Genomic DNA, 12,587 nt, shown 5'->3' on the forward strand with positions numbered 1-12,587 from the left:
TTGATGGTATTATTAATGTTGTCTCTCTCTAAATGAATCACCACAACACATCCCTGCTGCTACTTGATGAGGTCACTAGGTGTTGTGTTAAGGCTGCTACAATATCATTGAGTTACACAGCTACCTTAGCTGTACTTTAGCTACAGCTTTTAAATGTTATAAAACAGCATTCAATATGAGGCAGACAGATCTTACATTTCTCCAGTGTGTCAGCAAGCTCCTTCTGGTTCATTTTCCTCAGGATGTGCAGTGTGATCTTCAGAGCCCCCTCTCTGGCACTGCTCTCCTGCTTCTCTTCTTCAGCATCCTCCACTTCCTGCTTCTGTCTCTCAAAGCCTTCTGGGAGTTCTGGACTAAGAATCCTCTTGAACAGCTTCAGCTCGTTCTTCACAAATGTCATAATTTTCTCTTCAAGCAACTGAAATAAATAAAGTAAATAAGTTAAGCAAGAGACTAAATGCTTTCTCATTAACACATTAATGAATGATTGACAGATCAACTTTACTTGAGGTAAACAAAAACAAATGTACATAACAGGACCACATACACTGAATATGGAGTCCAGGTCTGTTTGATGACTCTGGGAAGAATGACCACTGAGAATCTCTGACTCTGATCTCTCCTGTTGGTTTCTGTGGACAAAACATGAGATTACATCTCCTCATCCAGGGAGTACACGCACGCACACACACACACACACACACACACACACACACACACACACACACACACACACACACACACACACAGGAAGGGAATGTTGTGTTTGTTTAATATTGTTTTAGGACTATGAAAATGCACAAAATGATGAGCCTATGGATTATGAAAACAACAACAATAAATGGGAAAATGGGAGAGGAGAAATAACTAGCGACAGTGTTGTTTAACTCACTGACCAGGACCCATGAGTTCTTCTTACCTTTGTTTAGTAGAAAAGTCTCCCTTTCTAAACACTATAGGACGATCCATAGACCAGTCACTCTTCATGGACACACAGCTGGGAACAGGGGAGGCTGGTCTCTCCTGATTGATTGGGCTTCAACACAACAGAGACAAACATTACATCTCTCATCTACTCTGAGCTCAGATGGGGAAACATAAGAAGAGTTTCATTCCAAAAAGCTATATATCCATTTTTAGAAACGTTCGTAAATGAGCTTTTATTGTTTAAAGAAGTTAAGTTTATGTTAAGTTATGTTTTTTTGCTAAATGAGGAGATGGCACGTGGGTACCTGCTTCTATAAACCAATGAGGAGATGGCACCTGGGTACCTGCTTCTATAAACCAATGAGGAGATGGCACGTGGGTACCTGCTTCTATAAACCAATGAGGACATGGCACATGGGTACCTGCTACTATTAACCAATGAGGAGATGCAGCGCGATCTGCGTCACAAATAGAACTGACTTCTAGACGCGCGAGAGCAGTGTGTCATTTTTAATGCCGAAAATCATTTAGCGACGCGAGCGTTGTAGTCAGTCTGTCAGCCCCGCTAAAAGGCTGGTGTCGTTACTCTGCCTTCTCCGGGGGATGTTGAGCTAAATTTACTAACCGGGAGGGTTGAATGATGTAATTTATTAGAGGGCTGGAAGACGCACTCTCGAGGTTGTTTACTCACAATATCAGATATTAAGATGATTTTTATAATGAATGTATACTGAGGTTGAGGTTCTGACTAGTGATTATTTACCCGGGGTTCAATACCTGCTATTGAGGCGCCCTGAAAATAATATTCAAAAGTTCGGTCCTTGGACACAGAGGTTTAAACACTAAAGTTACCGTCCATCTAGTGAAGAGAGGAGAACCGGACAGAGGTAGCCAGCATCCGTCAACGAGAGAGGGAGAAGCCTCACCGGGATTTAACAGGTGGAAGAAACAACCGGGGAGCTCCATCGGTCCACAAGAAATGCAGACAGCCGGTGATGATGTAGTGGTAGCTATGGTAACTAGGATGCTGCTGGTAGAGTAGCTAGCTAGTTTACCGAGCTGTAACGACTAGCTAGGATAACTAGGATGCTGCTGGTAGAGTAGCTAGCTAGCTGTACCGAATAGCTTGGTTAGCTAGCAGGTCCTTCGCCTGTCCCTCGTTTCGATGATGAATCCGGTGAAACACAAATTGAAACAAGGATAGAGAGTGAAAAGGATCTGACTACACTCACACTGTCCCTGACCGTAAAGCAAAAAGCAAATTGAACAGTAAACTTCGGTGTCTCAACACTGTAACAAACTCCGTCGTTATTCCCCAAGATCACCTCAGTCCACTCTGGCGCCACACCAACGCGGACAGTTCTGTACGGGGACGCGGACAGTTCTGCACGGGGACGCGGACAGTTCTGCACGTGGACGCGGACAGTCCTGTACGGGGACGCGGACAGTCCTGTACGGGGACGCGGACAGTTCTGTACGGGGACGCGGACAGTTCCTGTACGGGGACGCGGACAGTCCTGTACGGGGACGCGGACAGTTCTGTACGTGGACGCGGACAGTTCTGTACGGGGACGCGGACAGTTCTGTACGGGGACGCAGACAGTTCCAGAACGCGGACATGATCAGTGCAACACAATCAACTAAACCCAGTCTTTACAGTGGGTTACATTAGTAATATTCATTTTTTATTATTATGTAAAACAAACATTCTATGTTTTTTTTATAACAATATGTTGAGATCTGGGTCCATATCCACAAAGTGTCTCAGAGTAGAAAATTGGTCGTATAAGTGCTGAGAACAAAGACATTTTACACTTATGGGTAGAAATTAAAGCTATTTATGAAGTCTCTCGTCCCACCTAGTCAGCAGATATTTAGGACACCTCGTGAGCTGTCCTAAGTAGTTAAGAGTTAACAGCAGGTGTCCTAAGTAGTTAAGAGTTAACAGCAGCTGTCCTAAGTAGTTAAGAGTTAACAGCAGGTGTCCTAAGTAGTTAAGAGTTAACAGCAGGTGTCCTAAGTAGTTAAGAGTTAACATCAGGTGTCCTAAGTAGTTAAGCGTTAACAGCAGGTGTCCCAAGTAGTTAAGAGTTAACAGCAGGTGTCCTAAGTAGTTAAGAGTTAACAGCAGGTGTCCTAAGTAGTTAAGAGTTAACATCAGGTGTCCTAAGTAGTTAAGCGTTAACAGCAGGTGTCCCAAGTAGTTAAGAGTTAACAGCAGGTGTCCTAAGTAGTTAAGAGTTAACAGCAGGTGTCCTAAGTAGTTAAGAGTTAACATCAGGTGTCTTGATAATACTATAGAATAATGCAGTGAGTCAGTGGTTCCTGCTCCACATGTAATTGCTTTGGAGAAGTTAAAATAATGTTTTATATTTCTATATGATCAATCCATTAATAATATATATTATAACATTTTTTTCAGAATGGCACAAATTCCCCGATATCAGGGTACTCATGTCAACATGTTTGCTTTCAGAGCATATTTGATCCCAAATTATAAGGGGATGGATTGATCATATAGAAATATAAAACATTATTTTAACTACTACAAAGCAATTACATGTGGCTCAGGAACCACTGACTCACTGCATACATGCAATAGCAAGTATTGTGCTTTTGGCACTGATTTATGTATTATACCTATGTATAACAAGTAATACCATGTTTGTCTGCATAGCATTTTGTCTTCATTTTAGCAGATTAATTCATGCTTATTTCTGAAGATTAACTCAGGTTTTCACGCAGCGGCTAAGGAGTTGGAGCTGTGGAGGGAGTATGACCTATGGCTGAACGGTGGCTGGTTCTAATCCCGGGCTGGGTGCTGGAATAAATGGGTGGACTTGTTCTGACCACTGGAGGGCTGCTGGGTTCCCATCCTCAAAACAGGAACCTTTTGGTTATCAGAACTCTACAGGTTCACTGAACCCAAAAATATATAGAACTTTTAGTGGTTCCATATATTAATGAAGTGATAGAAGCCTTTTTGGTTCTAGAAGGAACCTTCTGTTCTAAGAGTGTATAATAACAAACACGTTGTTCTTTTGATTATTTAATTATCTACATCATCTTATTTCAAGTTCTCCCTTTGGAGCACAACAATCCTAAATTGGGCATGGCTATAAATTAGACAGTTGAAGGTATCTGGGGCGTAATATGTGTTAGATGAATATGAACATTGTATGCAATGTTGTAGGCAACATTATTGGCAAGGGACTTGATACCTACTATGCCAAAGATATTTAGAGTTGTTAAACGGGTGTGAAGAGTGTGTTGATGTAATGGTTATATTGTCAATATTCTGCTTGTAACAACCATCAGAATTGGTAAAAAACATTATGCATTCCATTAAATTAGGCAATAATTAAGAGCAGAAAAAGTGGTCGTATCATGTGGAAATTCTATCACGTCTAACATTGCAATGAGTACAGTGCCGTGGAACCCCAGCAGTACCTCCACAGACCCCGGATTGAGAACCCCTGCAGTACCTCCACAGACCCCGGATTGAGAACCCCTGCAGTACCTCCACAGACCCCGGATTGAGAACCCCTGCAGTACCTCCACAGACCCCGGATTGAGAACCCCTGCAGTACCTCCACAGACCCCGGATTGAGAACCCCTGCAGTACCTCCACAGACCCCGGATTGAGAACCCCTGCAGTACCTCCACAGACCCCGGATTGAGAACCCCTGATTTAGCAGATGTTCTTATCCAGAGTGATTTACAGTAAGTGCTTTCATCTTAATTAAGATAGCTACGTGAGTATATATATATATATACACCCATCTAAAATCTATTAGTTAAAAATCTGAGAACAGTAATATTGAAGGTACCCATAGCAACCATTTCTGATAAAAAAAAACAAATGTGAACATTTTGGAAATAAACTCATAATAATGATATCAAAAATTGTCATCTTACCTCTTAGCTTTGGTGTCATGTTCCCCAGAGAGACTCATTTTAGAGGCAGGGCCCCCCTCCTCTCTCTCCCCAGAGAGACTCATTTTAGAGGCAGGGCCCCCCTCCTCTCTCTCCCCAGAGAGACCCATTTTAGAGGCAGGGCCCCCCTCCTTTCTCTCCCCAGAGAGACTCATTTTAGAGCACTGACCCCTAAACAGAGATCCAAAATGTTGTTTGTGGTTAACACAGTAATTATTTAATGTCAATTGTTATCATTTATTATTTATCTCTTTGAGAAATAAAACATTTACTAACAGACATAGAAACAGTCAGATGATTTAATGCATCACATGAAAACGTAGTTGTGACATTTCATATCCATGGTAACTGTCTGTAATAATAATAAGTCACTGTTTGTTAAGGTGGTTATAGACAGTACAGAAACAATAATAATAATAAGTCACTGTTTGTTAAGGTAGTTATAGACAGTACAGCAACAATAATAATAATAATAATAATAATAATAATAATAATAAGTCACTGTTTGTTAAGGTAGTTATAGACAGTACAGCAACAATAATAATAATAATAATAATAATAAGTCACTGTTTGTTAAGGTGGTTATAGACAGTACAGCAACAACAACAATAATAATAATAATAATAAGTCACTGTTTGTTAAGGTGGTTATAGACAGTACAGCAACAATAATAATAATAATAATAATAATAATAATAATAAGTCACTGTTTGTTAAGGTGGTTATAGACAGTACAGCAACAATAATAATAATAATAATAATAATAATAATAAGTCACTGTTTGTTAAGGTGGTTATAGACAGTACAGCAACAATAATAATAATAATAATAATAACAAGTCACTGTTTGTTAAGGTAGTTATAGACAGTACAGCAACACAAGGCCATGTTTCACACTTATTTGTATTCATTAAAAGTGGATTTTTATTGTCTTTCAATCTGTTATTTTCTAAATGTATCTGAGAATGTAGACAGAAGGGCTAAAACGGACATGATTGATATGAGGGGGAAATTATTGATCCATTCAGAAAGGTTTTATGCATCAAGTAAGAGATTTTATATTATGTAAAGTAGATTAGGTTATAATGTATAGTAGTGGGTTGTTAGTGATATGTTATATTATGTAAAGTAGACTAGGTTATAATGTATAGTAATGGGTTGTTAGTGATATGTAGATGTTATATTATGTAAAGTAGACTAGGTTATAATGTATAGTAGTGGGTTGTTAGTGATATGTAGATGTTATATTATGTAAAGTAGACTAGGTTATAATGTATAGTAGTGGGTTGTTAGTGATATGTTATATTATGTAAAGTAGACTAGGTTATAATGTATAGTAATGGGTTGTTAGTGATATGTAGATGTTATATTATGTAAAGTAGACTAGGTTATAATGTATAGTAGTGGGTTGTTAGTGATATGTTATATTATGTAAAGTAGACTAGGTTATAATGTATAGTAGGGGGTTGTTAGTGATATGTTATATTATGTAAAGTAGACTAGGTTATAATGTATAGTAGTGGGTTGTTAGTGATATGTAGATGGTATATTATGTAAAGTAGACTAGGTTATAATGTATAGTAGTGGGTTGTTAGTGATATGTAGATGTTATATTATGTAAAGTAGACTAGGTTATAATGTATAGTAGTGGGTTGTTAGTGATATGTAGATGTTATATTATGTAAAGTAGACTAGGTTATAATATATAATAGCAGTTTGTTAGTGATATGCAGATCAAGGTCTATACCTCGGCTATAGCCTACAGATCATAGGTGACCAGTCTAAACCTGTTCAGATCAGTTCACATAACGTTACAGGCCTACCAGTGGCAGGACAGAGAATGTACTGTATATAACCTACATATCATAGATGACCAGTCTAAACCTGTTCCGATCAGTTCACATAATGTTATAGTCCTACCAGTAGCAGGACAGAGAATGTACTGTATATAACCTACATATCATAGATGACCAGTCTAAACCTGTTCAGATCAGTTCACAGAGACCATCAGGTTTGTCAGCATGATCAGTGATCATAACTCAAACCTACTCTGACTATTGAATGTCTGACATCGACTAACCTTATAATAGTGTGTAGAAAGCCAAGACCAACGAGAGTTTGCCCATCTTTCCTACGTCTCAACACATTTATCTGACTTCTAATGTCCTGAGAAATATGTGCCACAGTTTCAACAGCCATGTTATAACTGCGTAGGCTACAAACATACTTTTAATTTCACATGATGAAATCACATAACTTACAGTCACTGGTGCAGACGCCTGTTTTCTTACAGATGAAGTAGCTTTCATAGACAACTCATTCAACCAGCCTAAACAACAGTAAATACAAGATGTCAATCGGTCAAAGGACATGAAAGAGGAATATATATATATATATATATATATATATATTGTTACAGATGTAGGATCTTCATTTGTGACAGTTTACTGAAGCAGAAAAATTATTATTAAGACAACTCTAAATCAACACTTAATGATATTATCCTAAAATCCTTTCGCAGGGAGGTCAACACCCTACGGGCAGCCTGTGCTGTTAATATAGTTGAAAACAGCGGGCAGGGAGGTCAACACCCTACGGGCAGCCTGTGCTGTTAATATAGTTGAAAACAGCGGGCAGGGAGGTCAACACCCTACGGGCAGCCTGTGCTGTTAATATAGTTGAAAACAGCGGGCAGGGAGGTCAACACCCTACGGGCAGCCTGTGCTGTTAATATAGTTGAAAACAGCTGGCAGGGAGGTCAACACCCTACGTATTGCACCAATAGGTTTAACCCACATGGTGGGAATTGTTACCTGGCTCACACAAAAGCAGGTCTCAGACACCAATGTAGCAAACAGCGGAGCAGGGAAGTGAACCCAGGTTGCATGTGTTAAAGGTGAACAACCTTCGCATCACGCCATTGGCATCAATTGGGTTACTTGGTTAGAATTGTGACGTGGCTCATATAGTGAGGATCACTACACTATAGAGGAACTATGATACAATTACATTATCATCTGAAATGTAGAGGATCACTACACTATAGAGACTCTATGATACAATTACATTATCATATGAAATGTAGAGGATCACTACACTACAGAGGAACTATGATACAATTACATTATCATATGAAATGTAGAGGATTACTACACTATAGAGGAACTTTGATACAATTACATTATCATCTGAAATGTAGAGGATCACTACACTATAGAGGAACTATGATACAATTACATTATCATATGAAATGTAGAGGATCACTACACTATAGAGGAACTATGATACAATTACATTATCATATGAAATGTAGAGGATCACTACACTATAGAGGAACTATGATATAATTACATTATCATATGAAATGTAGAGGATCACTAGACTATAGAGGAACTGTGATACAATTACATTATCATATGAAATGTAGAGGATCACAACACTATAGAGGAACTATGATACAATTACATTATCACAGGACATGTGGAGGATCACAAGACTATAGAGGAACTATGATACAATTACATTATCATATGAAATGTAGAGGATCACTACACTATAGAGGCACTATGATACAATTACATTATCATATGAAATGTAGAGGATCACTACACTATAGAGGAACTGTGATACAATTACATTATCATATGAAATGTAGAGGATCACTAGACTATAGAGGAACTGTGATACAATTACATTATCATATGAAATGTAGAGGATCACTACACTATAGAGGCACTACGATACAATTACATTATCATATGAAATGTAGAGGATCACTAGACTATAGAGGAACTGTGATACAATTACATTATCATATGAAATGTAGAGGATCACTACACTATAGAGGAACTATGATACAATTACATTATCATATGAAATGTAGAGGATCACTACACTATAGAGGAACTATGAAACAATTACATTATCATATGAAATGTAGAGGATCACTAGACTATAGAGGAACTATGATACAATTACATTATCATATGAAATGTAGAGAATCACTAGACTATAAAGGAACTATGATACAATTACATTATCATATGAAATGTAGAGGATCACTAGACTATAGAGGAACTGTGATACAATTACATTATCATATGAAATGTAGAGGATCACTAGACTATAGAGGAACTATGATACAATTACATTATCATATGAAATGTAGAGGATCACTACACTATAGAGGAACTATGAAACAATTACATTATCATATGAAATGTAGAGGATCACTAGACTATAGAGGAACTATGATACAATTACATTATCATATGAAATGTAGAGAATCACTAGACTATAAAGGAACTATGATACAATTACATTATCATATGAAATGTAGAGGATCACTAGACTATAGAGGAACTGTGATACAATTACATTATCATATGAAATGTAGAGAATCACTAGACTATAAAGGAACTATGATACAATTACATTATCATATGAAATGTAGAGGATCACTAGACTATAGAGGAACTGTGATACAATTACATTATCATATGAAATGTAGAGGATCACTAGACTATAGAGGAACTATGATACAATTACATTATCATATGAAATGTAGAGGAACTATGCTTATTTTATTTATTTATTTCACCTTTATATAACCAGGTAGGCTAGTTGAGAACACCTTTATTTAACCAGGAAGGCTAGTTGAGAACACCTTTATTTAGAGATATTGGTGTGCAGAAGAGCAGAAAAGTAAATAAATAAAAACAGTATGGGGATGAGGTAGGTAAATTGGGTGGGCTATTTACCGATAGACTATGTACAGCTGCAGCGATCGGTTAGCTGCTCAGATAGCAGATGTTTGAAGTTGGTGAGGGAGATAAAAGTCTCCAACTTCAGCGATTTTTGCAATTCGTTCCAGTCACAGGCAGCAGAGAACTGGAACGAAAGGCGGCCAAATGAGGTGTTGGCTTTAGGGATGATCAGTGAGATACACCTGCTGGAGCACGTGCTACGAGTGGGTGTTGCCATCGTGACCAGTGAACTGAGATAAGGCGGAGCTTTACCTAGATGACCTGGAGCCAGTGGGTCTGGCGACGAATATGTAGCGAGGGCCAGCCGACTAGAGCATACAAGTCGCAGTGGTGGGTGGTATAAGGTGCTTTAGAGACAAAACGGATGGCACTGTGATAAACTGCATCCAGTTTGCTGAGTAGAGTGTTGGAAGCAATTTTGTAGATGACATCGCCGAAGTCGAGGATCGGTAGGATAGTCAGTTTTACTAGGTTAAGTTTGGCGGCGTGAGTGAAGGAGGCTTTGTTGCGGAATAGAAAGCCGACTCTAGATTTGATTTTCGATTGGAGATTTTTGATATGAGTCTGGAAGGAGAGTTTACAGTCTAGCCAGACACCTAGGTACTTATAGAAGTCCACATATTCAAGGTCGGAACCATCCAGGGTGGTGATGCTAGTCAGGCGTGCGGATGCAGGCAGCGAACGGTTGAAAAGCATGCATTTGGTTTTACTAGCGTTTAAGAGCAGTTGGAGGCCACGGAAGGAGTGTTGTATGGCATTGAAGCTCGTTTGGAGGTTAGATAGCACAGTGTCCAAGGACGGGCCGGAAGTATATAGAATGGTGTCGTCTGCGTAGAGGTGGATCAGGGAATCGCCCGCAGCAAGAGCAACATCATTGATATATACAGAGAAAAGAGTCAGCCCGAGAATTGAACCCTGTGGCACCCCCATAGAGACGGCCAGAGGACCGGACAGCATACCCTCCGATTTGACACACTGAACTCTGTCTGCAAAGTAGTTGGTGAACCAGGCAAGGCAGTCATCAGAAAAACCGAGGCTATAATATATGAATATTGATATATTGAATTTGACTTGACCTCGTCCAGTCAGCTCCATGTTGTATGATTAAACTGACACCAACCTGTCTCAGTAGAAGTAGACTGTTAGGAGTGTTATACTTCCATTCACTATACTAACATTACACCAGACATTTAATGTATCTACTGTTAGGAGTGTTATACTGTCATTCACTATACTAACATTACACCATACATTTAATGTATCTACTGTTAGGAGTGTTATACTGCCATTCACTATACTAACATTACACCATACATTTAATGTATCTACTGTTAGGAGTGTTATACTGCCATTCACTATACTAACATTACACCATACATTTAATGTATCTACTGTTAGGAGTGTTATACTGCCATTCACTATACTAACATTACACCATACATTTAATGTATCTACTGTTAGGAGTGTTATACTGTCATTCACTATACTAACATTACACAATACATTTAATGTATCTACTGTTAGGAGTGTTATACTTCACTATACTAACATTACACCATACATTTAATGTATCTACTGTTAGGAGTGTTATACTGTCATTCACTATACTAACATTACACCAGACATTTAATGTATCTACTGTTAGGAGTGTTATACTTCACTATACTAACATTACACCAGACATTTAATGTCCCTACACACTTTACAATAATCCCTGGCAGGATTCTCACCTTGTAGCCTGAATTCACAACCAGAACATGTCAAGTCATTGAGATATTTTCTGTTCTGTTCTGTATATTCTTAAGGGTCTGGAATGTGAAGCTAACTGAAGTTGGCTATTTTTAGAAAACCAGTATATCTAGTTTGCATCATAGTTTACCCCCCAGGCTACAATCAGGTTTCAGCATCAGGCAGGCATCAACATGTCGAGTCGTAGGCAACAACCTGGGATGTATTCATTAGTTTTCTCCACAGCCAACAGTATTAAAATGTTGCATAAAACATAAACTGTTCTCTAAATGCTGTACAATGTGACCTAAACGGTTTCTGTTTAGGTTTTGTTACGGTGGGCACTGATGAATACACACAACCTGTTTGAGGAAGTGTAAGTTGTTGTTAGTCTCTCCACAATATTTATTAGTCTCTGTTTCACACAAAATACCTTCCTGAGTAAAAAGTGTGAACAGTAGATTAGAAAGAGAACATGTTTGTTTGTTGCTTGTTGTGTTTTAAGTCTGTTTTGAGAAAACAAGTCTATAGACCTATGATACAGTAGGAGATCACCCTGGTCTATAGACCTATGATACAGTAGGAGATCACCCTGGTCTATAGACCTGTGATACAGTAGGAGATCACCATGGTCTATATACCTATGATACAGTAGGAGATCACCCTGGTCTATAGACCTATGATACAGTAGGAGATCACCCTGGTCTATAGACCTATGATACACTCTTAGAATGAAGGGTTCCAAACAGGTCCTCCTTCTGTCCCCATAGGAGACGCTTTTGGGTTCCAGGTAGAACCGTTCTGGCTTCCATGTAGAACCCTCTGTGGTTAGTACCAAAAAGGGTTCTACAAACGGTTCTCCTATGGGGACAGCCAAATAACCCTTTTAGATTCTAGATAGTGTAGGAGTGATCACCTTGGGGCACACAGATGAGCACAGAACAAATTCATCTAATTTATATTGAAAACATTTTAAGGAGAGTAGGACTATTATAATACTGTCCACCAGAAATATCATCAACTATATGAATACACATAACAATATCATCAACCATATGAATACACATAACAATATCATCAACTATATGAATACACATAACAATATCATCAACTATATGAATATACATAACAATCGTCGTCTTACCTTTTATCTCTCAATAGAAACAGAGTCTGGATGATCATCAGGTCGTCAAAAGTTAGTTTCATTTGCTCTCCTCATTTACATATCAGGT

The 12,587-nt window shown here is 38.5% G+C and overlaps 4 protein-coding genes and 1 long non-coding RNA gene across 5 annotated transcripts in view; 2 read left to right on the forward strand and 3 right to left on the reverse strand.

Moving 5' to 3' along the window:
* The window catches only part of LOC110516333 (NLR family CARD domain-containing protein 3-like), a 369,172-nt gene that overhangs the window by 195,445 nt on the left and 161,140 nt on the right, over nucleotides 1-12,587 (reverse strand). The window lies entirely within an intron of this gene.
* Nucleotides 1-12,587, reverse strand: part of LOC149979039 (NLR family CARD domain-containing protein 3-like) — a 316,914-nt gene that overhangs the window by 143,200 nt on the left and 161,127 nt on the right. The gene's annotated exons all lie outside the window — the stretch shown is intronic.
* The window catches only part of LOC149979040 (NLR family CARD domain-containing protein 3-like), a 418,685-nt gene that overhangs the window by 32,168 nt on the left and 373,930 nt on the right, over nucleotides 1-12,587 (forward strand). The window lies entirely within an intron of this gene.
* LOC118938464 (NLR family CARD domain-containing protein 3) overlaps nucleotides 1-12,587 on the reverse strand; it is a 176,433-nt gene that overhangs the window by 2,751 nt on the left and 161,095 nt on the right. Inside the window, exons 2-5 of the mRNA XM_090197924.1 lie at nucleotides 4,846-5,034; nucleotides 920-1,036; nucleotides 548-632; nucleotides 196-418 (exon numbers count right to left, since the gene is read on the reverse strand). Coding sequence (XP_090054050.1) covers nucleotides 196-418; nucleotides 548-632; nucleotides 920-1,036; nucleotides 4,846-5,018 — 598 coding nt within the window. The 5' untranslated portion in view covers nucleotides 5,019-5,034. The remainder of the gene's footprint in view (nucleotides 1-195; nucleotides 419-547; nucleotides 633-919; nucleotides 1,037-4,845; nucleotides 5,035-12,587) is intronic.
* Nucleotides 2,515-3,854, forward strand: LOC149979041 (uncharacterized). Its single transcript, XR_016486146.1, has 2 exons — nucleotides 2,515-2,598; nucleotides 3,673-3,854. It is a non-coding gene; the product is annotated as an uncharacterized LOC149979041 (long non-coding RNA).

This window comes from Oncorhynchus mykiss, chromosome 13, assembly GCF_057628025.1.
Source record: "Oncorhynchus mykiss isolate SJ-2025 chromosome 13, ASM5762802v1, whole genome shotgun sequence".
In the NCBI taxonomy this organism is placed as follows: Eukaryota; Metazoa; Chordata; class Actinopteri; order Salmoniformes; family Salmonidae; genus Oncorhynchus; species Oncorhynchus mykiss.